Source organism: Scatophagus argus, chromosome 20 (genome assembly GCF_020382885.2).
Source record: "Scatophagus argus isolate fScaArg1 chromosome 20, fScaArg1.pri, whole genome shotgun sequence".
Classification (NCBI taxonomy): Eukaryota; Metazoa; Chordata; class Actinopteri; family Scatophagidae; genus Scatophagus; species Scatophagus argus.
The window spans coordinates 4,361,824-4,385,419 of NC_058512.1; the positions used below are offsets into that span (position 1 = coordinate 4,361,824).

Here is a 23,596-nt window from a genome sequence, read left to right on the forward strand (position 1 = left end):
TACATCCAACTTGTATCTATATTTTTTATATTAACAATGGATCAAATGACTTTGGCGGACGCGGGTTGCTAGCTGTTAGACGAAGCCACAGATAAATGATTGCTGACTCTTCAGTCTCCTTTAGCTCTATAGCTCTATGTATTGTTTTGGTCTTACAGTCCACTGCTTTACTGTGCTGCCTTACTCTCACCATTCTCATTGTGTTTATTTTCAGCCACAGCAGGCGGCTCTTTTCAGAAAAGAAGCTTGAAAAGTCACTGCATACTCCCTGCCCAGCTCCAAACGAAAAGGCACACACCGTTAGCGACTAAGCTGGCGAACATAGCTGGACATTTAGCAGCCAATGAGGCAGATATGTGCCTCAGGAGCTGATGGAGACCAAAAACAGAGCGAAAAAGAGAGCCAATATTGAACTTCATATTCTTCAAGGGGACAAAAACACATCTTAGAATGAATGTTAATGTTCTTCGCTATCTGTGGATGTGTAAATAGACAACTGCTTGCTGACAAGCTCATTAAATTAACTTAAAAGGTGATAATATATGAGTTAAATGTTCACAATTTAAGGGGCCAAACAAATGGGTCATTGCATGTTTAAAATAAAATGTTTCTATTCCTAGAGAATATAAAATAAATTGCTGTGACAGGCTTGTATAGTGAGAGAACATGCATGTTTTTTGTTTTGTCCGTCTCCACAAAGTCACATCATCTTCTTTCAACTTCATTTCTAGTGACGCCTCCAACCTCAATCTGGGAAAGTAGATTCAGATGTACTTCAGATGTGGTGAATAAGCGCCTTGTCTGTATTTCTGTCAATGTATCAGATAATCATTGCCATAAGACTTTAAGTTGGATGATGAATATACTATATGTGAGAAGTTACTTGGAGTTCAGTGGTCGGCAGGGATAAATGTGAAAAAGACATCAAGTTGATAACGTAGCTAATGAACTTTTATGTCCTTGGAGACTCGCGTGGTGCTAGAAATTTGCATAGCCATCTGACAATAATGATAATAATAATAGTGGCGAGCCCACTGATTCTGCGTTCACGTCACACAGAAGGAACATATTTGCCATTTTCCAGCTTATAAAAACAACTTCCAAGTCATAACTCTGACCAGCTGCGGAATGTGTTGTTCCCAAAGATCTGTCATAGCCAACTTAGCTTTATACAATATGAAAATGTCTGAAAAAGCAAATAAAAACATGATAACATTATTTAAGGCCAACTGTAAATGCAAGAAGTATAACCCTACACATTAATAAAGAATTAATTAGAATTTCCCCAGGCATGATGAAGGATGTGTCCTATGACCTGCCTGCCTTTGCTTTGAGGCTCGGACTTGTGGCTGTGACAGCGACGCTGTCTAATGTGTGAGCACCATAATTAACACTTATTTTGGGATAAACAGCGATGCACTTGGCTGTGACACAGCTGCGGGAGAGGTGATGAGTGAGACCAATTAAATCCAGGGTCAAAAGTAAAGATCAAAGGATGTGTTACTTAAAATGTCACTTCAAAAGTAACACTGCATTCCTTGTAAAGGGTGCCAAGACTGCAGAGACATGCTTTCAGCGTTGTTAGATTTGCACTGAAATATTCACTTCCACCAAAACATACTTGTACAGAGAGAGAGAGAGAGAGAGAAAAGGAAATCGGGGAGAGTTGAAAGTCAAACAAGTATATGGTAAGTTGTTACTCACCGACTTCGTCTTCTCCTCTGGCTGCGGCTGTGAACAGTCTGTATATTGAGTCTTGCCTGTCACTATATTTCATCCCAAGAGAAATCTAATAACCTGTATATATGCTGTATATTGTTCAGGTTTCTCATAAAAAGCATTCCTCACTGGGATAAGCTTTAATGGCTGTTATTTATATTTGGGCCGGGCAGGTTTATTCTGTGCGCCTACAGAAATCATTACACTTCCCCTTGGGAAAAGCTTCAGCAACGCATGTTTCACCCTGGCAGATGACTCAGCGATAATATGTTTCCCTTTTATCGGTTTTTCCTTTGGTGTTATTGGTCACCTTCCACAGTGGTCATTAAAAAACAACTAGGGAGAGGGACAGAGGCCACACACTGGGGTTTCTCTACTGTCTAATAAGGAAGGGACAACTTCTGATTATTGATTCTGCACGGATTGAAGCTGTGGGAGTGGAACACTAAAGAGCTATTAAGCATTTAACACTATTTCAGTTGCACTGTGGAGTGGTTTACTGAAAGAAAAACTGAGTTAAGGATATTTACACTTTTGGGTTCCTTGTAAACAGACTGATTGTTATCAGTAACTTGATATAACATTGTGAAGTTATCAGGAAATGAAAAGCCTCTGGAATCTTATCAGGGAATGACATCAGAGAGTCCCAGCTGAGCTGGAAATACCCAGATGGCTGATTGACAGGTACATAACAGCAACAGCGCATGTGTCTCTGTGTAAAAACACCTGTCGAACACAAAACAGGAATATACAAAAATGCATCTCCATGACATGCATACAAAAATAATGTGTGATAGAACAGTTGTATAATATCTCTCTTTGTTAAGCATGTACATCAAACAGCTGTTCTGTGCCTTTGACAAGTTTCACTTCACCAAAACTTTCAAAGATGCAGAGGCACATAAAACGCAGCAACATTTTAATTATACATGCAGCTATGCATAAAATAAAAAGGTCCATAAAATCATGAAAAAAGCTACTAGTCATTGAAGCATAGCCAAAACAGATTATTTAAGGCCTTCCACTACAGGGTCAGATAGAGCTGATGAAGAGAGTGCGATCTTACTTTTAACAGTAAAGATGATAAGCATTGATCCATGAAGGGCTAACAGAAGTACAAAAGGGATCAAACGAAGGTGTGACCACAACACACCCCTAAGGCAAAAATCAGACACAGACAGGTAAGGCAACACCAAGCGCTACAGTGAAAATCAAAATAAATTTGGACTTAAGTTGATCGAATGGAGTAATATAAAATAGAAGGTTACCCAAAGTGATTAAAGTTATAGTGTGGTTTCAGTGCAAAAATAGCCCCAAATTTAATAAAGCAGTGCTTTACAGGAAACATTTATTTAGAGGTTAGATTTAGAGCAGACCGCAGATCTACCAAGAGTTTGGTCCAGATTTGTGGTACAGAGAAACTAATGACTGTTTCGTTATATTTTGTTTTATAGCTCTCCAGTACCGAAAAATAAGATATCAGCAATAATTATTAGCAGGATCAAATCATTGTTGGTTTCAGTCTTTGACGTAAGGCTTGGAGACATGGAGTACATTCTGACACCTTTTGTTTAGGGAAACTATCACTGAAAGACATGTAAATTGGGTTTCCATCTACATAACAAGATTTTTGTTTTTTTAATTTCAGGTAGTGAAAGCAGGCAGAGAATGAACAGAGGAGGCCCACATACTGACCCCTGATGAACCCCTTACTCATGTTCATTCAAATGTGTTACAAAGTTCTCTCTAAGAGATTCATGTTAAGTCAGTGTAAAGAAAGTTCTCTGGCATTATCGTCAATATTAAAATGTACAGACAGTCAAGCAATAAGCTGTAGTTATCCAAAGAAGTTGGCACAACGTTTGGATGGCCTGTGGATGGTTTCCACGGTGACATAAATAAAAGAAAATCAGAATTAATTAGAATGACTTATCCACCTCTGCTGTCTTTCACTCCAACCTCATTCATTAGACTATCATTGGGAGGGCCTGAGTAATTAAGAATTAGGTTAAATTATCAAAAAATGAATACATAGCAAAAGGTTTACATGGCAGTTAAAACATGAGTTGTTTTTGCCGCAAATGACATTTAGTACAACAAAATATAATAAGCTGCAAAGAAAGACTGACAAAGAATAGAGGAGGCGTTTGTGAGCAGCACCTTGGTGAAATAATAAGGTGCATATTGGGTGCAGAGCAGAGACCCTGTTGGTCTCAGGCATCTGCTCATATGTCTAAAAAGGAAACAGAGACACAGGTGGAGCATATGAAATCCATTATTACTGTCAGGGAAAAGCCTGGGAGTTCCAGTTCACGTCTCCGCTTTTATTTTTAGCCATTACTTGACACACAAGCTTTGATTGGTGGGGATCTTTATAACCACAACCGCATTCAAACAATTTTAAGGAATGAAATGACCAACAAGTTCAGTGACAAAGAGTTCATACAACACCAATATGGTCTTTGTGACGGCAATTCAGAGGTGCAGTCAGACAGGAAATCGACATTCATGCACCTGGTCTGCCACCTGTCGCTGCTGGCAACCAAACAGGCAGCTCACTCACACATCTGTTTACGCCGTTGTAGACGCTTCACATCCAGACCAGGGCCATAAAAGAGGGATGATATTTTTACCCAAACTGAACATTGTGTTTGTGTTCCAACCAGTGAGCTTTTTATTGCAATGACATCTTTCTGTGCTCCATTTCTTTGCCGAAAGAAAAACAAAGCCCGGTTTCAGTTCAAGTTCAATAAAAGTAAAATTTTATCAATACACCCACGTCAGAGGACACGACACAAATGAAGGAAAATGGACCTGTTCAAACAGATACACATCTATGTACAACCCTTGAAAAGCACTGTACAACGCTGAACATTGAGACTGTAATAAATAAATAAAGGCACAAACATATGTACATGGTACTAAACTCACTTCAAAATACTGCCGCTGCCTTATCGTCCATTAGGAAACTACAAAATGAATTAAACCAATTCATACCCATTCTTTTATAGCATTGGCACTGTGATCTCTTCACATGTTAACATGCCCATGACAGATAATATGTAAATACGCTAGATGAATATTCAAGTGTAATAGTTCAGCGGTAAGCAATAATGCAACTTCACTTCACAGTGAAGTAAAGATGGGATTGTTTGCTGCTGTTGTTAGCTGTTAGCACAACGTCGAGCCAAGGCTGAGGAGAATGTCATTTGTTTTTTGGGATGTCTTATCAAACCAAAGCACTGGACAAAATTGAAATTTCGACCTGATGATAGCAACAAATGAAAAAGGCACCACTGAGCAACACACAAATCACAAACGGTTCGAGCCAGCATGTTTTCCTTTTGTCCATCTTCTTTTACTCTTACAGGAAGAGTTGCGCTCAAAACACGCCTCCTCAGCCTTTAACGTTCTTATAAAACTGACATATTGTCACAGCTGCAGCATCTCTCTTAAAATCACATCTGCGCTTATTTCTCTTAACAAGAAAAGCGTGCTTCAGACAAAGAGAAACAAATGAGGGCTACGGGCCGTCTGAAGAACGTGGGACTGATGCTGTCACACCTCATCTTTCAATCCTAATGTTTTGTGCTTCACGTTACGCTCAGCTTGTACATAAATAGAGCCTGTCTGATGAAAGAGAGGCTGTTTACTCAATGACAATCACCCACAAGTGAGATGCAGCCTGATGCTTTGCTGATATTGGGTATACGTTTTTTTCTCCTCCTTGTGGTAAATTTAATAAATAGAGCGCTCGAGGGAGGAGATATGCAGGACCTGAGAAAGGACGAGGAAGGGAGAGACAGTTAGAAGGGGGGAGAAGGCAGAAGGTTTTGCTGCAGAGACCCAGTCAATAAAGACCACACACACAAAAACAAGAAAATAAAGAGACATTGAACACTCAGAGGTGCCTCAAGCTAAGGTGCATGACACATGTGAGACTGAGTCTGAAACAAACTCAGTTAGTTTATCTGTTTCTTTCTTCATGTTTCCAGTAACTTTACCCTTTACAAAAAAAAAAAAAAACACCAAAAACAATCTTTCAAATATAAAAAGAGTGTAAAAGAGAGAAATGCTTTCTGAAGACACCCTGGATCGACCCTGATGCTTCACGAATGCCTGAATGTTTTTCCAAGTGCAGGGTCGGCTGCTTAAGGTCTGAACTTTATCAACACTCAGAGGTACACGATGGTTTCCTCACTGCCCTCCTCCCTGCCGCTGTCCGTATCCAAGGAAACCAGTGCACTGAGGTCCAGCTGAGGGTCACTGGGACACGGGAGCGCTGGACACAGGTCAGCTCCGCTTGCTGTCGGCGACCAGGTGTCCCCGAAGTAGCTGGGACTGTTACGATCTGAGTGGGACAACAAAAAACACACCCCATGGAGGTGAAAAATCGCAGCTACTGATACACTGACGAAATTCAAACTACAGAAACATCATCATGTGCTAACCACTGATAAATAATCACCAGGATTGGACATGTAGCCACTTGTTTAATGAGCTAGTCTAATTGTTTCTCACTCATCTAAACTACTAACTGCATGTAAATCCACCACAGCTGCTGCGGCTCGGCCTGCTGCTCCCTCCTGCACCCGAGAAGGAGGCTGAGAGTGAAAGCAAAAAGATTTTTAGGCTATCCATCATTCCCACTCCACTTAGAGGCATCACTTTTATCATTATCTTTGCCAACACAATCAATCGTTGTGGTCGTGACTCGATGACACCTGCCTCCTCACACTTGACGGCTAACAAGAAGAGATGAGGAAACGAGGGGCCGGAAACAAGGAAGGATGAACAAAAAAAATCTTAGAGAAAGCAGCTCTCAATCACATAACAAGGATTTAAACCCCAGAGCTGGCAAACTCAGTGGTTTACGCTGCTTAAGCAACATATTCTGTCCGCAGTGTGTTCACGATCAATATCGTTATTAGTCAAATAAAGGAGATATGAAAGAAAACCTGTTTTGATTAGTGGTATCTTGTTTAAAATGTGTGTGTCCATTGTGTATGTGTATGTTTGTGCGTGTACGTATTTATTTTCATTCTTACATTTGTGTGCGTGGTGGGTGCCGTCTAGCATGAGGGCAGGTGTGCTGTCATGGTAACAGATGGCGTGAACTATAAATTGCCTCATTGTGTCCCTGTAGGAAAGTGTCTCTGTTTGATTAATTATATAAGAGTCTGTTAGAGTAGCTCTGTTAGCCTGGTCTCTGATAGATGAGACATCAGTGTGCAGTCAGATGACACAAACACTCAGTCTCTGTCTTAGAGCTTTATCCATACAGTGATAGGTTCTTTAGCATTTTGACACGTTAGAACACAGACAGAAAATTCACTGTTTAATGAAAGCAAAACAAAAAATATCGGGGCTGTAGAACATTTCAAGAGTAAAAAACTGCTTGGTCCTAAACACTGATGATTCTTAATTATTTTCTGTCAACAACAATGAACTGTGACTGCACGAGAGTGATGCTAAGATGTATAAAAATGCTGATCATGTGGCTTTAGTCAGTCCCTGTGGGAAGAATTGTGTAAGTCTCACCTCCCGAGAACACATTTTTTTAAAACCAAAGGAACCAACTTCACGCCGCTCTGTGAAGTGTAGAAGTTGTAAAGAGAACGTTGCACCTGTTTAGTATGGCACTCCTATGGGTTGAGTTAGGCTCAAACAGAACTGGTTTGTAAGATGTGCTGTCTGACTTCGTTGTAAGTAAACGCTGTATCATTTAAAAACGGAGATAAGCGAACACACGGTTTCCCCTGAAAGACATTCAGTGTTGCTCTCCATCACGCAATCACGCAAAAAAATATCAAGATAGAGAAAAGTTCAATCCCAACTCACTTCACGCTTGGCCAATCGGCTGTGAAGTGGGTGTGAATGTCAAAGTCAAATAGTCAAATAAAGCCAAATAAATGGTCAGACACCGGAGAGACGTTGATTATTTCATGCATTCTTTGGTGCCTGCGACAGTTTGGAGATTCAGGTGTGTTCTGCTAGTAGCTGCTAATGTGTAGTAAGCTTCTCCACACCCCCACATCTTTTTGATTTTCATGCTTGTATTCTTCAGGCCCACCTGAAGCTGACTCAAGGCACTTTTGAGTCATTTGAAGCAACTTATCAGACTTAATGCAGCTCCCCCAGGAGCCACGAGAGGCTTTATGCAACCTTTTTTCACATATGCATTCACATTCCCAAAGACCTGTTAATAGAATTCAATGTGTGCAGTCTGTTCCCCTTTAACAGTTTGCATTGAGGAACATTCACTGACAACAAACAAACTCATATTCATAAGAAAGCCAGTCAGAGATTATTTCTTATTGGGAGATGAACTGGGTTTTGGTGTCAGTCAAAACAACAAAACCTCTGGTAAACAAAGCCACAGGGGATGAGAAAAAGGGATTCTGTGTGCCATGTGCAATCAATATAATGAAAAAATGTCATCAAATGGTATCAGCTTTTACATATATATTTCTGCCCTGTTATTTCTGATCCGTTATGTTTATTATATTAATTTTACGTCTATAGTTTTTGCTGTGCTTATTATCTGAGAAAAATTTCCTCCTCTGGCAGAAACAAAAAAAAGTTTTATTTAATTTTATTCTACTTGATCTCATATTAAACAATTATGAGTATCGTTTAGCTATGACTGTGCAGCCCCGTGCTTTGTCAGAAGTCACAGATCAGGTAACTGCATCGTGTAACATGCTACACAAGGTGTGAAATAATCTCCATACCAGTTTCATCTCTCTGTTCTTCTCTTCCTCTACCTATTCATGATCCTCTCATACTTTACATGAAAATGTGAGCAACAAAAAAAAAAAATAAAAACCAGACCAGACTCATCAGACAAGACGTCACTGGAGAAAATTTCATCCAACTGGTTCCCCGAGATTACATTGTGCAGGAGCACATTGTGGAGATCCATTCAGTGAAAAAAAATGGTATGCATTTGTAGGTGCGTGAGAAGACATTTTCACATGCTCAGGTGAGGATGAGAAGTGAGATCCTATTTTGATCCATGTGACTGACGACACAATGGAGAATTTGCATTTCAAAGAGATTCAGTTTCTTTTCACAGCAAATAAAGAGATACCAGGTTCCTCCACATGCCAGGCAGTGTGAGGTCATAAAGGAGGTCTTAAAATCTGAGACTGTGCATATAATGACTCGATATAGAGCTTTAAATGCAAGCAGAATTATGTGAAGATTGAGGGAAATTATTCAGTGTCCTCACAGGCCCTCGTTTGCAAACTGCAGCCGAGTATAGATGCCGGGCTTGTTAACAAGTGACTCAGGTTTCACCGGGGCTCGTGTGCGCTCAATAACGAGGAAAGGTTAATAAGCTGATCAATGAGGAAGAGATTGCACTGGCTGCTGCAGCCGGTAAACAACACCAGCCACTCTACATCAGCTGCGGCTCAGGGCTGAGGGACAGGACACATGTAACCTGTAATTTTCCCCCGCCTGCCGTAAATATGAGAATGCGCTCGTGAATGAATGGATTAAGAAAGGGGACGGGCAAACATGAGAATGTAGCTGACACCTCCAGAGTGAAAAGCAGATTAATACGTGTCTCTCTCGTTCCCCTCCTCACCCCACCCCACCCACACACCCCTTTCGCCTGATGCGATGACAAGTCATGCTGTAATGAGTTTTATAAAGATTTTTTCAGATCGATATCCCAATAAGTCAGCCATCGCCAGTGAACTGTGATTCACATGCCGTTGTCTGCCCTGCCAGTCGATAGATAGAGGAACCATTGATTTTCTTTTCCTTTGGCAGGCGAGGGCTCTGGCTGGCTGCTGGTGCAGGTGGAGCTGGTGGGGAGGACGGGTTTCTTTGTCAGGAGACACTGATTAACTGAGAGGAAGGACCGACAAGGCCTCACCAGGGATACAGCCTTGAGAGCAGAGTGTGTGTGTGTTTACATTTTGCTCTCACATTCATGGGCGAAACCAGTGCAGACACAGGGTTTGTTTACATTCTGGCAGGTAGCAGATTTCTCATTTATGTTGAGCAGCAGGGACAATTTGATAACCGCGCACTGCTTTCCGATACGAGAGGCCCTTCGGCAGTGTATCATCGAGCCGTTAGCTATGAGACACATGATATTGAATGCAGCCAGTGATGAAAATTAGCAACTGAGTGACTTAAATTGCCAACTTTACAGATGATAGTTGATTTTAATGGGTCACCAGCTAAAAGGGATGGGACAAACAGTCTGATATGATGGTAAATAAGATGATTGCTGGACTAAACAGGTTATTGGAAGAGGGCTTCAGGAAACCCCAATGGCCAGTTTTGAGAATATAGTGAGCAGATTAACTGATAATGAAAATAACAGTTACATCTGGTCCCTTGCGTACATACTGATGAATGAAACCATCCCACATAGCGAACGTATTAAATGTGAGCCCCTGGTTTGTGTTTTGTTTTCCTTCTATGACAGATGATAAAAACATTCACTTGGTGGTAATTCTTACCGCTGGTCGTGTGCTGCAGACCCAGCGTCCCCATGGGGCTGTAGACGTATCCTGTTCCCATCACCCAGTCCTGGGAGTGCGGGCTGTGGGGAGTCTTAGCCATGGTGGACTGTCTGCTGCTGGATCTTGCCAGCAGGGTGTTGAGACAATTGTGTGCGCTGGGGTCATTTCTTTTGTGGTGAACGTGACGGTTGTTGATGCTGGTGCTGGCAAATGCAGCCTCATTCACAAACACAGAGCCGTTGCCGGCGTGGTCTCTGGACTGACTTGGTGCCAAGTCCTGAGGGAGAAAGCAAATGTCACGGTCACATTCAGTAACACTGCTGAGCGAAGAAATCAATAACACTGTGAGCAGATATTCAGATGAAGCCGATATTCTTGAGCGGATGAGAGCTTCTAAAGCAAGAATGGACGCTGGTGATTGGACAGTTTCTATGCCCATTACCTTAACAATGCACCTTTGAAATGCACTAACACATTTGCATCAGGGAGCAGGAAATACATTTTATAATTCAATGGGCAAAAAATAAAAGGGACTGTGACCTTTAGATCAATTTCTATAAAACCGTAATTAAGCAGATTGACAAGGGCGGTTCACCCAAAATTCATTTTCCCACTTTCCTCTAGTGGTATCTAGTATAATGGAGACTGTGGAGCCTTTACCCAAATACTGAAGTGAATGGAAATTCTCTTGTGATGATTTCTATGGTGGAAAGCTGTTCCCATGAAAAGTTCTCACAGTGCGTTGTGGGAATTGTCCTCAGTAATGGAAAGGCTATGGACACTCTGCTGCAATTCTCCAATGCTTTGAACGCCACAAACAAATACCCACTGTATCAGTGGAGAAACTAAACTCTCAGACACACACATCTCAAACTCAGGACAAACAAATGTAAAAACGCATTGCCAGAGATATGCCTAGAGATATGTGGAAAAAATCTCCAGTCATTTGGGTGAGATGACCCTTTAATGCTGAAAGGTGTCACTGCTGCAGCTTGCCTAAGGCTCCTCCTGTCCTTTCTTAATACCCTCTTTCTCCTGTCCCATCTTCACATCAACATGGCCTCCTTTCCTCTGCCGAGTAGAGGCAACACAGCTAATTAGAAACGACCTGAGAGTCCACGTGTGTGTGTGTGTGTATTCGTCATTCGATCTGTTTCTGACCCCGTGAACTGCTGCCTTTGGCTGAAACATTCGCATGGGAACATTAGGACCTCCACTGCCTCTGCAAGCCTTTGTCAGGCCGCTGCTGTTATGTAGCCTCCGCACCAACTAAAATACATTGATGGAAATAAATAAGTCCACAGAAAGCCCGGAGAGCCTCATCACGTCTAGTCTGTAAAAGCCCAAGGTGGTGTGTAAATTAATGAGGGAGAGAGGGAATATTGTAATATGAGTCTGCTCATTTGTCTGTCCATTCGAGTGCTCTCTGCGTGCGTCTTTTGAACAGTCGCACCTGCTGAACTGAGCGGCACAAAGCCGTACCCAACAGAGGCTCACATAGATGCATGAGTATATTAGTTTCACCACTGCTGCTTGTGCATGAGAGGTACACTGCGACATACACAGCACAGGGGAGAACAGTGCACCCTTTATCCTCCATGCCTTCCAGCTGCAGGGGACATTTCACTGTAGTGTTTTTCAAGCAAAGTGTCAATAACTTAAGTCCTTTCAGACACGATTGATTGGCTTCTCGGGCTGCGTGCCTCTGGTTTTAATTATTTTGTCGACGCTTTTATTTGCTACGGTTTAATTATCATCAATCATTAAGATGTTTATTGGTGAGTGGAACTGCTGGAGCACCAAGACAAATGATGCAGAAATTGCTCTCATTATCGCAGGTCGTACATCAACAGGGGATTGAGTTGCTCTGTGTAAATGAGTGAACCAACGTAACTCAGGCTGAGGGCTGCCTAAGAAAAGCTCCTCATTAATGACTTGAGCCTAGAAATACTCTAAAAACTATTTATTTATTTAGACAGGGACATCACTAAGTCCTTCAATAACATCTAGGATGAGACAGATGTTATTTTGAAATCCAGAGACCCGTACCTGCTGCCCATCTAGAGGGATGACCATGTGGGGAATCACAGTGGGCAGACTGCTCTGCCTGCTGTGCTTCCAGGTTTGGAGCAGCTTTTCCTGGTTCTCCAGGCGTTCGCGCTCCCTCTCCACATTCCTCTGGCCCTCTCTGAGTCGCTCCAGGCCCTGCTGGTACTCCTCCAGCTGCTCATCCAGCTCTTCCCTCTCACGCCTCAGTCTCTCCGCCTCCAGGTGGCACTGCCTCTCCCTCTCCTCCAGTCTGTTCTCCTGCTCCCCCTGCTGGATCTCCCTGGCCTGGCACTCCCTCTCCCAGCGTTCCTTCTCTTGGCGAAGTCGGTCTTGGAGACGGTGAGCCGCCGCCACTTCCTCCTTTTGCTTTTCCAGGTTACGCTGCTTCTCCTGCTCTTGCAGGGTGTTGCCGCGGATGCTCGAAAGGTGTGGTCGCTGGGCGCGGGGGGAGGGGCGCTCGCTCTCTTGGAGGAGGAGCTTCTGGACCTCATAGCAGCTGTCCTGGATGGCCACTGCGGCCTGGCATAGAAAGGGACAGGCAGAGAGGTGCAGTTCATGAAAATGCAAAGGCTCATCTTAACCACACGTGCATCCTGACAACAGGCGGTAAGAGCAAATGATTTGAATGGCAAAACGTAAAGGAAGTTATGATCAGGCTGTACTGAGTGTCTGGACTTTTGATGTGTTAAGGCAACAGCATTTTTTTACAAGGTGAAACGATCCCACCGTTACTGGTAGAACTGTGGTTTTCAGGTATACGACAACTTTGAATATGAAAATATCATCACGATCAAAACTCACAGATAGGCAAAAATGTGCTCACACACGCCCTCATGCAAATACACACACACACTGCTCATATAAAAATTTGTGCAGAGAGAAAACGTGTGTGTGTGTGTGAACAGTGAAACAAAAGACCTCAGTGTGTCTCTCAGCAGAAAGGCTTCAAACAGCCGAGTGCAGAGTTGGTCCTGCCTATCTTAACAAAGTGTGGCATTAAACATCCCATGTACAAGTTCTCAGTGACAATAGAAGAGGTTTGTTTGCTTTCTGACTTGTGCATCCTTCGATAGCAGGATGGCTGTAATGCTGAGTGATGTACTCACCTGCAGACTGTAGAGTAACTGAGTCAGGCTTTGGACACTTTGAGCAACCTGTTCAAAGGCAAAATCACACACAGCATGTAAATTAACAACATGCAGTTGCAGTGTACTCACAGGGAGGTCAAAACATTTTCCTCTCATAGCAAACTAATGGAGAGTCAAAATTTGAAGTTGCCTTCATGTAGCATCTGCGCCCCCCTGAGGCCACAAGGGGCACTGCCACACTGTTTTAAGCTAAATTATCACATTGCAGTCAATGAGAAAATTATTCTCTCTTATCGGAGTCATTTACCTCACAGGTCACCAAAAACTGCAAACAATGGCACAACTGTGGCACTGTAATTGGAATAAGTCTCCATATCCATTTTTAATGCCGCAATACCACTGGGAACTAAATGGACCTCTTCCTTTATTATGAGCTTATCAATGATTCATCACATTAAGACTGAAATGTAATTCTAATAGACTGCTCTGAATTATTAAAACAACTGTTGGCAATCTTGAGCCACACATCTATGAAGAAATGGAAAGAGGTGACGTGCAGATGCAAGCTGCAAGAGGCTGTAATGACTCTGCTATGCCACTGCTCCACAACTCCACCATCACCATCGCTAAGGTAATGGGAAAAACATTACATCATATTGCTGCATCAATATTTAACTAAAAAACACCTATTTAATTTACAATCTTTATTTATATCTGAGAGTCATACAAGACTCGCTACAAGCCATGTACATTTAGTATACCAGAACCTGAGTGGTACCTTGAAGTCGATATCATTCGTGTCTGTTTTGTGCAGAGGAGTGGGGGACTCGAGCACACGGAGCTCAGCACAGCTTCCCTCACTGGCTTCAGGGTTTTCAGGTGAGTTCTGTGAGTCTGACGGGGGCTGAACAAGTGCACCAGGGCTGACAGGAAACACAGACTCTGTGTCCGAGTCCGAGCTGGGACTCGATGGAGAACAGGCCTTGGATGACAGCGTGGCTTTCAGATTCTCAGCTGGGGAAAAAAACAGTAGAGAAACTTATGGTGCTGATCAAGACTGGGAGCTCTGTTGGAAGAACGGAAATATTTTCATATTTTCTGGGCTTGAATTTCTTTGCAAGAGAAGTAATTAAAAAATCTGAAATAGAAGTTGACTGCTGTTTTGTCATGTTATACCTGACAAAGATCCTGAGTATCCCTTTACAACACACGCCAACCTACCAACTAAACCACATGAACTTTAATAACATTGCTATTACTTTATTGATTGATATTTTACCTTAAGATAACTAAATGAACAATATACAGTATAATATACCGAGGGGGATTATCCCACTACATATAAATACATACACTTCTTGTGGAGGAGGATGTATGAACACATAATGATGACAATAACAACCTGCAGAAGAAATGTTGTACATAATTAACACCTACAAATGTGTCTAAATCTGATTACAACCACATTTAAGTATGTGAGAAAAAAACAGTTAAACGTGTTACCATTGTGTTTTTAAATTTTAGGGTTAATGCAAAAAACTTGTAAACCCTTATTTTTAAGACTAAATTTTGCTTTTTACAACCTGTTTTTTTAATAAATACATTAAAAAAAAACGTGCCTTTGTTCGTGTTTGTGTGTGTAAACTGCCTCACCTTCTTGCAGAGCTGCAGCCAGCAACACGGAGGCCTGGGGCAGCTCATCTGAGTGCGGCTGGACGAGCAGCCGCTGTTCGACCGGCGAAGCGTCCGTCCGCCCACTCAGAGCAGAGAGCTCTGCGTAGACCTGCAGCTTCTCCTCCAGGCTGGAGCAGAACTGCTGGTCCCGGCTCATCAGACTCTCTGATACACAAATTTGCAGTGTTCACAAACTCTGGGTAGAAAACACTCAAGGATGTGAAGAAAAAAATAACAAGTTTCCAAATACCTTGGAACTTATGGATCTTCTGAATACGAGCCTCGGCAGCTCGTTTCTCCTCTTCAGACTCGCTTGTGTATTCCTCCTCTTCCTCGGGACAGCTGAGCAGAGAAAACGGTAACTGAAGGTTACACTGTTCGCAAATGAAATCTGATGTAGTGTTCATTATCCTCAGCTTATAGCTTCATATATAAAGCACAGACGTACACACCTCTCCACGGCCTCTCTAATGAGCCTCATCCAGGTGTTTCGTTCCTCTTTGGTTGATGCGTGGACCTCGTACATTTCTGGCCCGGCGGCGGATGCGCTGATCAAAAACATCCCTCTCTCTTCATTTGCCACCTCTCGCACTATTAACTTCTGCAGGGCGATGACTGGGGGCTTCTGATCCTGAAACACATTAAAAGTACATAATAGATTACACGAAGCAATAATGGTCCAATATAAAATAGAACAGGCAACAGAGTGTTAGATTAGAACAGAGATGCAGCTGATTGCTGTTACAGTCCGGGCATTTGTCTCTTGGAGATCAACCTGACGTGATTACTTTTGCGTACCACAGCGGCAAATGTATACTTCTGGTCTTTCTCTTGCAGGAAGATGAGTGTGTCTGTGAGAAGGAGCACCAGCATATCTGTGAAAGTGAGGATAGGAAGCGTTAAAAGGATGCAACAGTAACATATCTTGAATTTCCCTCAGGATCAATAAAGTATCTATCTATCTATGTATCTATCTCATATCACTCGAAACAGCAAAGTGCTGGCTGGTCTCACCTTTGAGGCGGCCGGTGGCTGTCTTCCACAGGAGCAGACCCTGGTGTTTGAGCGTTTTCCCCGGCCCCATCATGTCCTGCTTGCGGAAGGTGTGGCCGTTCTTCAGCTTGGCCGTGCTGCGGTTCTCCATGCGGTTCCACACTTCCTGTAGCCTCTGATGGCGCTCATATTCACTGACACTCAGGTCCACGGCTGAGATCACCTCTCGAATCTGAGTCAGTGCCTTCGAGAGGTCGGTGTGCTCCTCTGTTTCCTCTGAGGGGTCAGGGAGGAGGAAAAAGGTGAAACCCAAAAGAGATTTTGTGTTTCACTTGTATATTTTCCACTGAAAGACTGTACTGTGGATTACGCCGTTATGACCATGTGAGCATGTAGCCAGCAGAGGGCAGCAGATGACTGACCTTGAGTATAATGTAGGATCCTCTCCAGTAGCACAGGGTATTTTGTTATCCTTTGGGTGACCAGCAAGATGCACTCTGGGATCTCCCTCCGTCTTACCAAGGAATTATTACCTTTTTGCTTGAAAAAGTAACACCAAAAGTTATGAGACTTTTATTTTAGAATTGGTTCAAAGATCTGTTAAACCCATTCTCAGGTTAAGTACCTTAATGAAGTTCTGAAATCTCTTGTTGTGCTGCTGCAGCTCTTTGAAAAAGCTGACGGCTTCGTTGTGACGACTGCAGAATTCTCCGTACACCTGCTTCATTTTCTCTTTATTCTCATCTGAAAACTGCAGAAACACACACACACACACACTGATTCACACCCTCGCTCGTTTCCATCTGTTACCCCCAAAGAGAAAAGTAGTCCCAGAAGAGGCTCACCTGTTGGAGCAGGACGTCTCCTATTCGCTGGATGAGGTAGTTCCTGTGTCCCTGCGAGCGGGCGGAGGTGTGTCGCCGCTCCTTCATGGCGGCAAAGAAGGCATGATGGAAGGGAAGCAGCTGATCCAGACAGGGGAAGACCCGCTCCACTGCCTCCGCGTCCAGCTGCACTTCCTCCTTCATTCCACGCCGGAAAACCTCGGCCATGATGTGTAGCGTCTGTAGGTGGTGGAGCTCAGTCTGCATCAGCTCTGCATGAGAGTTTCAAACACGAATACATTCAACGTGTGTGTCACACAAGAAGATGGATTAAATCACGCCAGATAGCTTATCTGTCACTTAGTCATAGCAATTTATGGTAATTGTATGTGGTTACAGCAATTTTATATGTGAAATACTGACGCTGGCAGAAAGTGACACGTTCCAGTGGTTTTCTTTCACAAATCTGACATCTGCTTACCATAGATAACATCCTGCCTCTTGACAGCTCGTTTGTCCTGCTTCTTGCAGAACTTGTGCTCTACTGTCAGACTCCACGACTCAGCCTCATAATCCACAGCATCAGCTGACAAGTCACTGTGGATGTATGCGTCCACGCAGTCTGTGGAATACAGAAGTTTAATCAAAGCTGTCAGCATTCAGTTTCATTAATCAGTGTTTGTGGCATTTACTGAAAAGGCTTTCACTCATCTCAATTTACTTCTTTATCCCCGAGGGATAAATAAAACAACCCTAACCTCTGTTCCACAAATGGATGTTGTGTTGAAGTGTTGCTGGAAAACGCTGATGAGCGTTCATGTGAAATTTCAAAGTACTTAGTTTCAATATTCATATGGCTTTAATTTTAAAATAGTTTTTTTTCTTGTGGAAATCTGTTAAAACTAAAAACAGTGAATATTGTTTTTATTTATCTCATACCTTCCCCAAAGGATGAGTCAGTGGAGGTGGAGGACACCGGAGTCGGCAGGAGCTCTTCTGATCGGCTGGTCACCTTCGAGGGATCGGACTCCGTCTCTGAACTCTCACTGAGCCGACTGAGACACAGAGATGAACGTGGACAACAACGTTTAACCCTCACTTTCTTTCTTTCTTCTTCTTTTTTTTTAACCTCCCATCACATTATGTAATTTTGAAGGAGCTTTATTACCTGTCACTGTTTGGGAAACTCCCAGAGGGGAGGCACGAGTGGGTCGCAGTGTCTTTCCTGTCCTTGGGGGTCATGACAGGTAGAGAGCTAGAGATGGGGATGACACACTGAGGAGGATTGTCTCTTACTGTGAAATCTGTGGGAAAAACCAAGACGATTAACAACAATCATCCTCAGCTCAACCGCAATGAATCAGGAAGTGACACACATGCACAACGTGGTTAAAATTGCTTGACGGCAAAACCCTCGGCCCTTGTGCGGTAAACTCACTCTGTGGGAGGGATGCTGTCCTGTTCTTCACCATGGTAACCGCATACTTATCCTGAAGTTTCTAAGTGATACAAATGACAGGGGTTGGTTACAGCATATAAACAACGGACACAATGTCAGACTCCGGTGGAGATTAAGTAATTATATCCATTTTTTAATTCCAGTATTTCAAGAAAATACTCACTTTCAAACACGGGGGGACAGATTCCTTACAGCCCTTATGGACGATAGCAGTACAACCTGGGACGGAGGGATATTTTTAATTTTCATTTTTGTGGTGGGGGTAAAGGTAGACTTTTTGGAATTGAAGCAAGTGTTCACATCATTTACTCTAAACAAGAGAATGTTGAATGATAACAAGATAAGACTAGATTAGATAATATTAGATAAGATTCAGTTTCTCTTCTTTATACATAAAGGATGCAGAAGAGAAACTGTATAAATTATCTAATCTTATCTTTAGTAGTAACACCACACTGTAATGTCTTGTCATTACTTGAGTATATGTTATAACATATCATTAGATTATTCTGACTCACGCACTGACGTAACAGCAAAATTTTTTACTGCTGATTATTCTCTCCATTAACTGTTTGTGCGGTTTGTAAAAGTTCTAAACATCGGTTAGAAACGCGGTCACAATCACCCAGGGCCCAAAGCGAAACCTTCACAATGCTGGTTTTGGCCAAGGTATGAACATAAATCAACGAAACAGATAATAAAGGTCTAGTCAGTTTTAGACATTTTATTGTAGAAATGTTTGGGTTTGTCAACTGTGTACAGCACAGTACTTGGGTAAATGTACTTAGTTACACTGGCAACATGTCTTTACTTACTGGGGCAGTGCAGAAGGTCCTTTCCAGAAGCTGCTTTGTCGCACACCACACACACGGTGGGGCCTAAACAGGAGCCTGTGTTAAACCGATGTCCATTCAGATGCCTTTCCTTGGCCTCTCTGTCCTTCCCCTTCCCCTTGGAAAACCATGCCAGAGACATAGGTGTAAACAACGAAGCCATATGAACAGAGACGAAACTACAGCACTAAGACCTCTGAGCAAAGCAGGCCTTAATTCATATTCCTGTAAAACAAGGTGAAGATCTTTGCCAAGTCGCTGTGAAAACTCTCCCACATGTGGGTCAATATAGGAGCCTGGGAGGAATCCTCGCACTTTCCCAACTGTAAGACAGACCACTGACAAGGAAATGGAGCATGGCCCAAACTGCAGAAGCAGGACGGGGAGGGCTTTGCTGTGCTGACTTCACAACAGAGGATTAATCATTAAAAGGAAAGAGGCTGGACACTGTGTTTGGTCTGTCACTCTGACCTTGAATCATTCCCAGAAACGTTTCCTGGTTGTGTCTCCCAGCAAGCAGAAAGACACGTACGCTATATGGCCAAAAGTATTGGGACACGGACTGACCATGACACCAACAGGGACGTTAATGACACTGCATGCTTTGCAGCTGCGCACTGGGGCACAGTCATGGTGGAATAGAAAAGGGCCTTCCCCAAACTGTTGCCACAGAGTTGGAGGCACAGCATTGATTTCCATTCACTGGAAGTGAGCCCAACCCCAGAAAAACATAAAGAGTAAAATTAATCAGCCAGCACATACACGCATGTACATCCGCCAAGGGTTTGTTCAGTTATGCCTTTTCTTCTATTTTCCATTTAGATTATGTTTTAACGGGTATCACAGCAGTGTCATGGTCTGTTAGTGTTTTACCTTGGTCTTGTTGCGCGTACTGGACATCCTGCTCTTGAGAAAACTGAAGGTGCGAATGACTTTGTACTTCTCTGACTCCACCTTTGTTGGGATGTTGTACTTATCCAACTCCTCCTCTTCAATTCTACAGAAAAATTGCAACATTGTCAGTGCAATCTGTTGCCTTGAAGTTTTGTTTCATGACTTCCAAGAAAAAAAAAAAACATTGCTAATTTGCAGGCATGTGTTAGTTGGTCCCGGCATCCTGATTTTCTTCTTGCCGAGTCTACAGGATAACAACAGCAAGTGTGAGGGACTCATGTTAAGTTCAGGCAGACAGTTTAACGTACAGATGTATATTTTTGAATTGGTACATTTAACTGATTCATGACCAGGGCTGTGGTTAGTTCATCCAAAAGTACAAGTTCATCTCATGGTGCACAGTTTCTGGTGAAATAAATGTTACGGAAAGCAACTGAAATTAAAATCCGATGACAGAAAACTTGTTTGTTAGTCACTAAAATATGGAAAAAAAGTTCTTACTCTGCAAGTCTTTGCTGTGAAAGCAAGTTAAAATTATTAGAACTGTTAGGGGCTGGATACATGCAGAATTACAATGACATTTGGTGCATTTTGTTAAAAGACGATAGTAATTTTATTGTTCTGCTTTTAGAGGTTTGGTGTCAGGTGGTGAACATGCTTTAAGTTCTGGTTATGGTTAGTCTGTGTGAAGTGGGCAGTTAACGATAAGACACCAACACCCCACCACATACTCTTTGAGGAACTCAGACAGGGTGAGATGTTGGAGCGACTCTGCCAGCTCCATGCTGCCCTCATCATCAGCTGACTGGGCTCGCTTACGGAACTTAATCTCCCTGTAGAGAACATGGAGACACGCCACTGTTCACTTAACACACAACCAAACAGGAACACAGCTGTGAGTTCAATCAGTGGGATATGATAAGAAATAATGCTTGCACTTAGAGGCTTTTATCTCAGATTCTGTTGGGCCTCTTCCACTAGGAGGAGCTACTAAATCGTGGCAGTTCAATTAGGGTATTTATGCATAAAGAGGGAGAAAAGGAGCTGCATCGGTTGGCAACCTGCGGTGAAAATAGGCTGATCAGTACCAGCCCTCTTAGGGGGGCCATATAAAGCAACACTGTGAACTCTTGTGACTATTTCGCATGTGATGCAGATGGGGATATCTGAAAGTAAGTTTCACGGGGATAAGATGACACTGTAAGCTAAGGATGAAAAGCAGAGCAAAAGGTTTTGCAAAAACAGGGCTGGAAGCAGCTCAGGGTCACACTGATACCCGCACGTCAACACTTCTGTTATCACGGAAAAAAATAAAAGAGAGAGGATCAAAAAACCAGGAACGCACATAAAACCAGCCTTGCTTCACGAGGACAAAAAAAAAAAAAAACAGCTTCATAAAAGACGGCAGCAAACTTCACAGAGTTCCCGCCGTCACCAAGCAACCCAGTCATCATGGTTACCCACATGTGTTGCTCCTGGCATGGGGGAATACATATCTGATGAAATGCACTGTCACAATAATTAAGAGCAATTATTTCTCAAGACTAATGAGAAAGGCTGAGTCATTTCTCATTAGAGCAGAGAAACAGTGAGACTCGAAAAGGCAGGAGAAGGCATCTGGAATAAAAATGTAATCCAAATGAGACTACAGACAATAGAAAATAAAGCACAAATACCTTTTTTCATGTGATTGCTCTGATATGCTGCAGGCTCTTTGCTCTGTGAACACAAAGAATGAGGAGAAGTTGCTAATTATTCAACAACCTGCAATAAAATATCCATAAAATTGAATCGATGACCCCCTTCTGAGATAAAGTCAGGCAGCAGAACAGATAACATTCAGTAAGACTGAACAATATTGGAAGTAAGCTTCATTCTTAACTCCAGATTGTTTCAGAGTGAATAGCGGTATTATGTATCCACATATATTTCATATAATATATGAAAAAAGCCTGTCAGGTTTCATTTACATGCCAGAGGAGCTGTCTCAACCGGCCCCCATGAAAGCATCTGAATACATCTGCAATTGATATGCAAAGTAACAGAGATGACCCACATGAACGTAAGCAAGACAGAACAATGCATATGAAAGCTGCAGCAGAGACAGACACAAAGCGCCGACCCCTCACAGAAACCTCATATCACATCTTTTCATTTCATCACCGCACTGTCACTGCTACTCTGATCACAATAAGACGGTGCCACTACACAGAACTCATACACACACACACACACACATGCAAACACATGTCGAGGTTATTGCCGTTTCGTGATCATTTCTAATTTCCATTTCAAATGATTATGAAGGAAAAACAGGACTTGGTGTTGAATTATCGCTTCATGTTCTGCGAGGAACATCATTTGTGTTTTCAAATAATGTTGGGTAAATGCTGCAGATTTTGGGATCTGACTGGCAGTAATGATAGAGTCCTGCTCTCTCTGAACACAAAACAAAACTTCAGAAGCACGTTCTACTAACATTACTTATATTTGAACCAGGCAACATTCAGCTGTTACACAACATTAGCATTCATTGGATTCGTGTTTTTTGGCCTCATTTAACTCTGTTTTGGTCTCCACCAGCTCCTGAATAAAACATCTGGCTTTTAGCTGCTAAATGCTCCACAATGTTCCCCAGATAGTTGATAACTTTACGTGTGTGCTGTTTGTTCCCGGGCAGACGTGCAGTGGGCTTATCAGGGCAGCCAGCTGGTAAAAACATGTGCCTGCATCTGGAAAAGATGCTGATGAGAGTGGTGAGAGTGAACCAAAAGAATAAAATCGAGGGGGCCGTAAAACCAAACGACAAGCTAAAACTGCAGCGCCAGGCGTTAATTCTCTCTGCTGGTTATGTATGATTCATGTGATCCACTGTTAATAGAAAAAGGTTGCTTATAAATTCATTTTTTCATCTTGGAATCAAGATGTTTTAAAGTTTCCACTTTCAGCAGATGAATCAGTTTACAATAACCTTGACTCTGCACACACACAGACAGGCATACACGCACACAAGCACTGAAACTGACAGCAGCGTGCGGGCCATGCTGGGCCTTAGCGCGGTGTGACGGCTGCAGGTGTCCAGTACTTACTACCAGGGTGGAGCAGAGACAGAGATTTAGACAGAGAGAGGGCCTGAAGGAGAGATCGGCTGTGGCTGACACTGTGGAGGACGGCATCTACAGGGCACAGTGGACAGAGGGCTGCTCACACATCAGCTACAGAGGGGGCAAACTATCACCACGTACAGCCAACTAAGGGCCGAGAGGAAAACCTATCATCCGTTTTCCATTTGAAGAAAACTGCTAAAGGAACAGTTTGACATTTTGAGAAATATGCTCATGTGCTTATTTGCGTCTGTCTGCTGCTGTGTTTTTTTATTGGTGTTACGATGTCACGATGCAGATAAAAAAAACCACTGCTCCTGGCCAAAAATTTTGCCAAAAGTTTTTTGTTCAATTTAAACAAGTAAAATATAAAGTGTTAATCAGAAAGCTTGAGAGCAGCTGGTAGGTGGATTTTGTTACTTCTGAACAAACTGTTGCTCTTTCCTCCCCGTTTCCAGCCTTTATGCAAACCA

General features: G+C 42.7%; 1 protein-coding gene across 5 annotated transcripts in view; it reads right to left on the reverse strand.

Annotated features, from left to right (window-relative positions):
• Nucleotides 1–3,976: 3,976 nt before the first annotated feature.
• Nucleotides 3,977–23,596, reverse strand: part of arhgef28a (Rho guanine nucleotide exchange factor (GEF) 28a) — a 39,180-nt gene continuing 19,560 nt past the window's right edge. For 2 of the 5 annotated variants that reach the window (XM_046374194.1, XM_046374198.1), the window contains 23 exons: nucleotides 23,109–23,195; nucleotides 21,696–21,738; nucleotides 20,751–20,852; nucleotides 19,999–20,122; nucleotides 19,108–19,243; nucleotides 18,456–18,511; nucleotides 18,272–18,332; nucleotides 18,002–18,137; nucleotides 17,773–17,888; nucleotides 17,315–17,455; nucleotides 16,855–17,105; nucleotides 16,635–16,760; nucleotides 16,432–16,549; nucleotides 16,031–16,285; nucleotides 15,815–15,891; nucleotides 15,469–15,647; nucleotides 15,267–15,358; nucleotides 14,996–15,181; nucleotides 14,121–14,356; nucleotides 13,361–13,408; nucleotides 12,255–12,773; nucleotides 10,203–10,482; nucleotides 3,977–6,070 (listed from right to left, as the gene is read on the reverse strand). In XM_046374194.1, the coding sequence (XP_046230150.1) occupies nucleotides 5,895–6,070; nucleotides 10,203–10,482; nucleotides 12,255–12,773; nucleotides 13,361–13,408; nucleotides 14,121–14,356; nucleotides 14,996–15,181; nucleotides 15,267–15,358; nucleotides 15,469–15,647; nucleotides 15,815–15,891; nucleotides 16,031–16,285; nucleotides 16,432–16,549; nucleotides 16,635–16,760; nucleotides 16,855–17,105; nucleotides 17,315–17,455; nucleotides 17,773–17,888; nucleotides 18,002–18,137; nucleotides 18,272–18,332; nucleotides 18,456–18,511; nucleotides 19,108–19,243; nucleotides 19,999–20,122; nucleotides 20,751–20,852; nucleotides 21,696–21,738; nucleotides 23,109–23,195 (3,545 nt within the window). In that variant the 3' untranslated portion in view covers nucleotides 3,977–5,894. The remainder of the gene's footprint in view (nucleotides 6,071–10,202; nucleotides 10,483–12,254; nucleotides 12,774–13,360; nucleotides 13,409–14,120; nucleotides 14,357–14,995; nucleotides 15,182–15,266; nucleotides 15,359–15,468; nucleotides 15,648–15,814; nucleotides 15,892–16,030; nucleotides 16,286–16,431; nucleotides 16,550–16,634; nucleotides 16,761–16,854; nucleotides 17,106–17,314; nucleotides 17,456–17,772; nucleotides 17,889–18,001; nucleotides 18,138–18,271; nucleotides 18,333–18,455; nucleotides 18,512–19,107; nucleotides 19,244–19,998; nucleotides 20,123–20,750; nucleotides 20,853–21,695; nucleotides 21,739–23,108; nucleotides 23,196–23,596) is intronic. The other 3 variants (XM_046374195.1, XM_046374196.1, XM_046374197.1) reach the window with 3 other exon arrangements.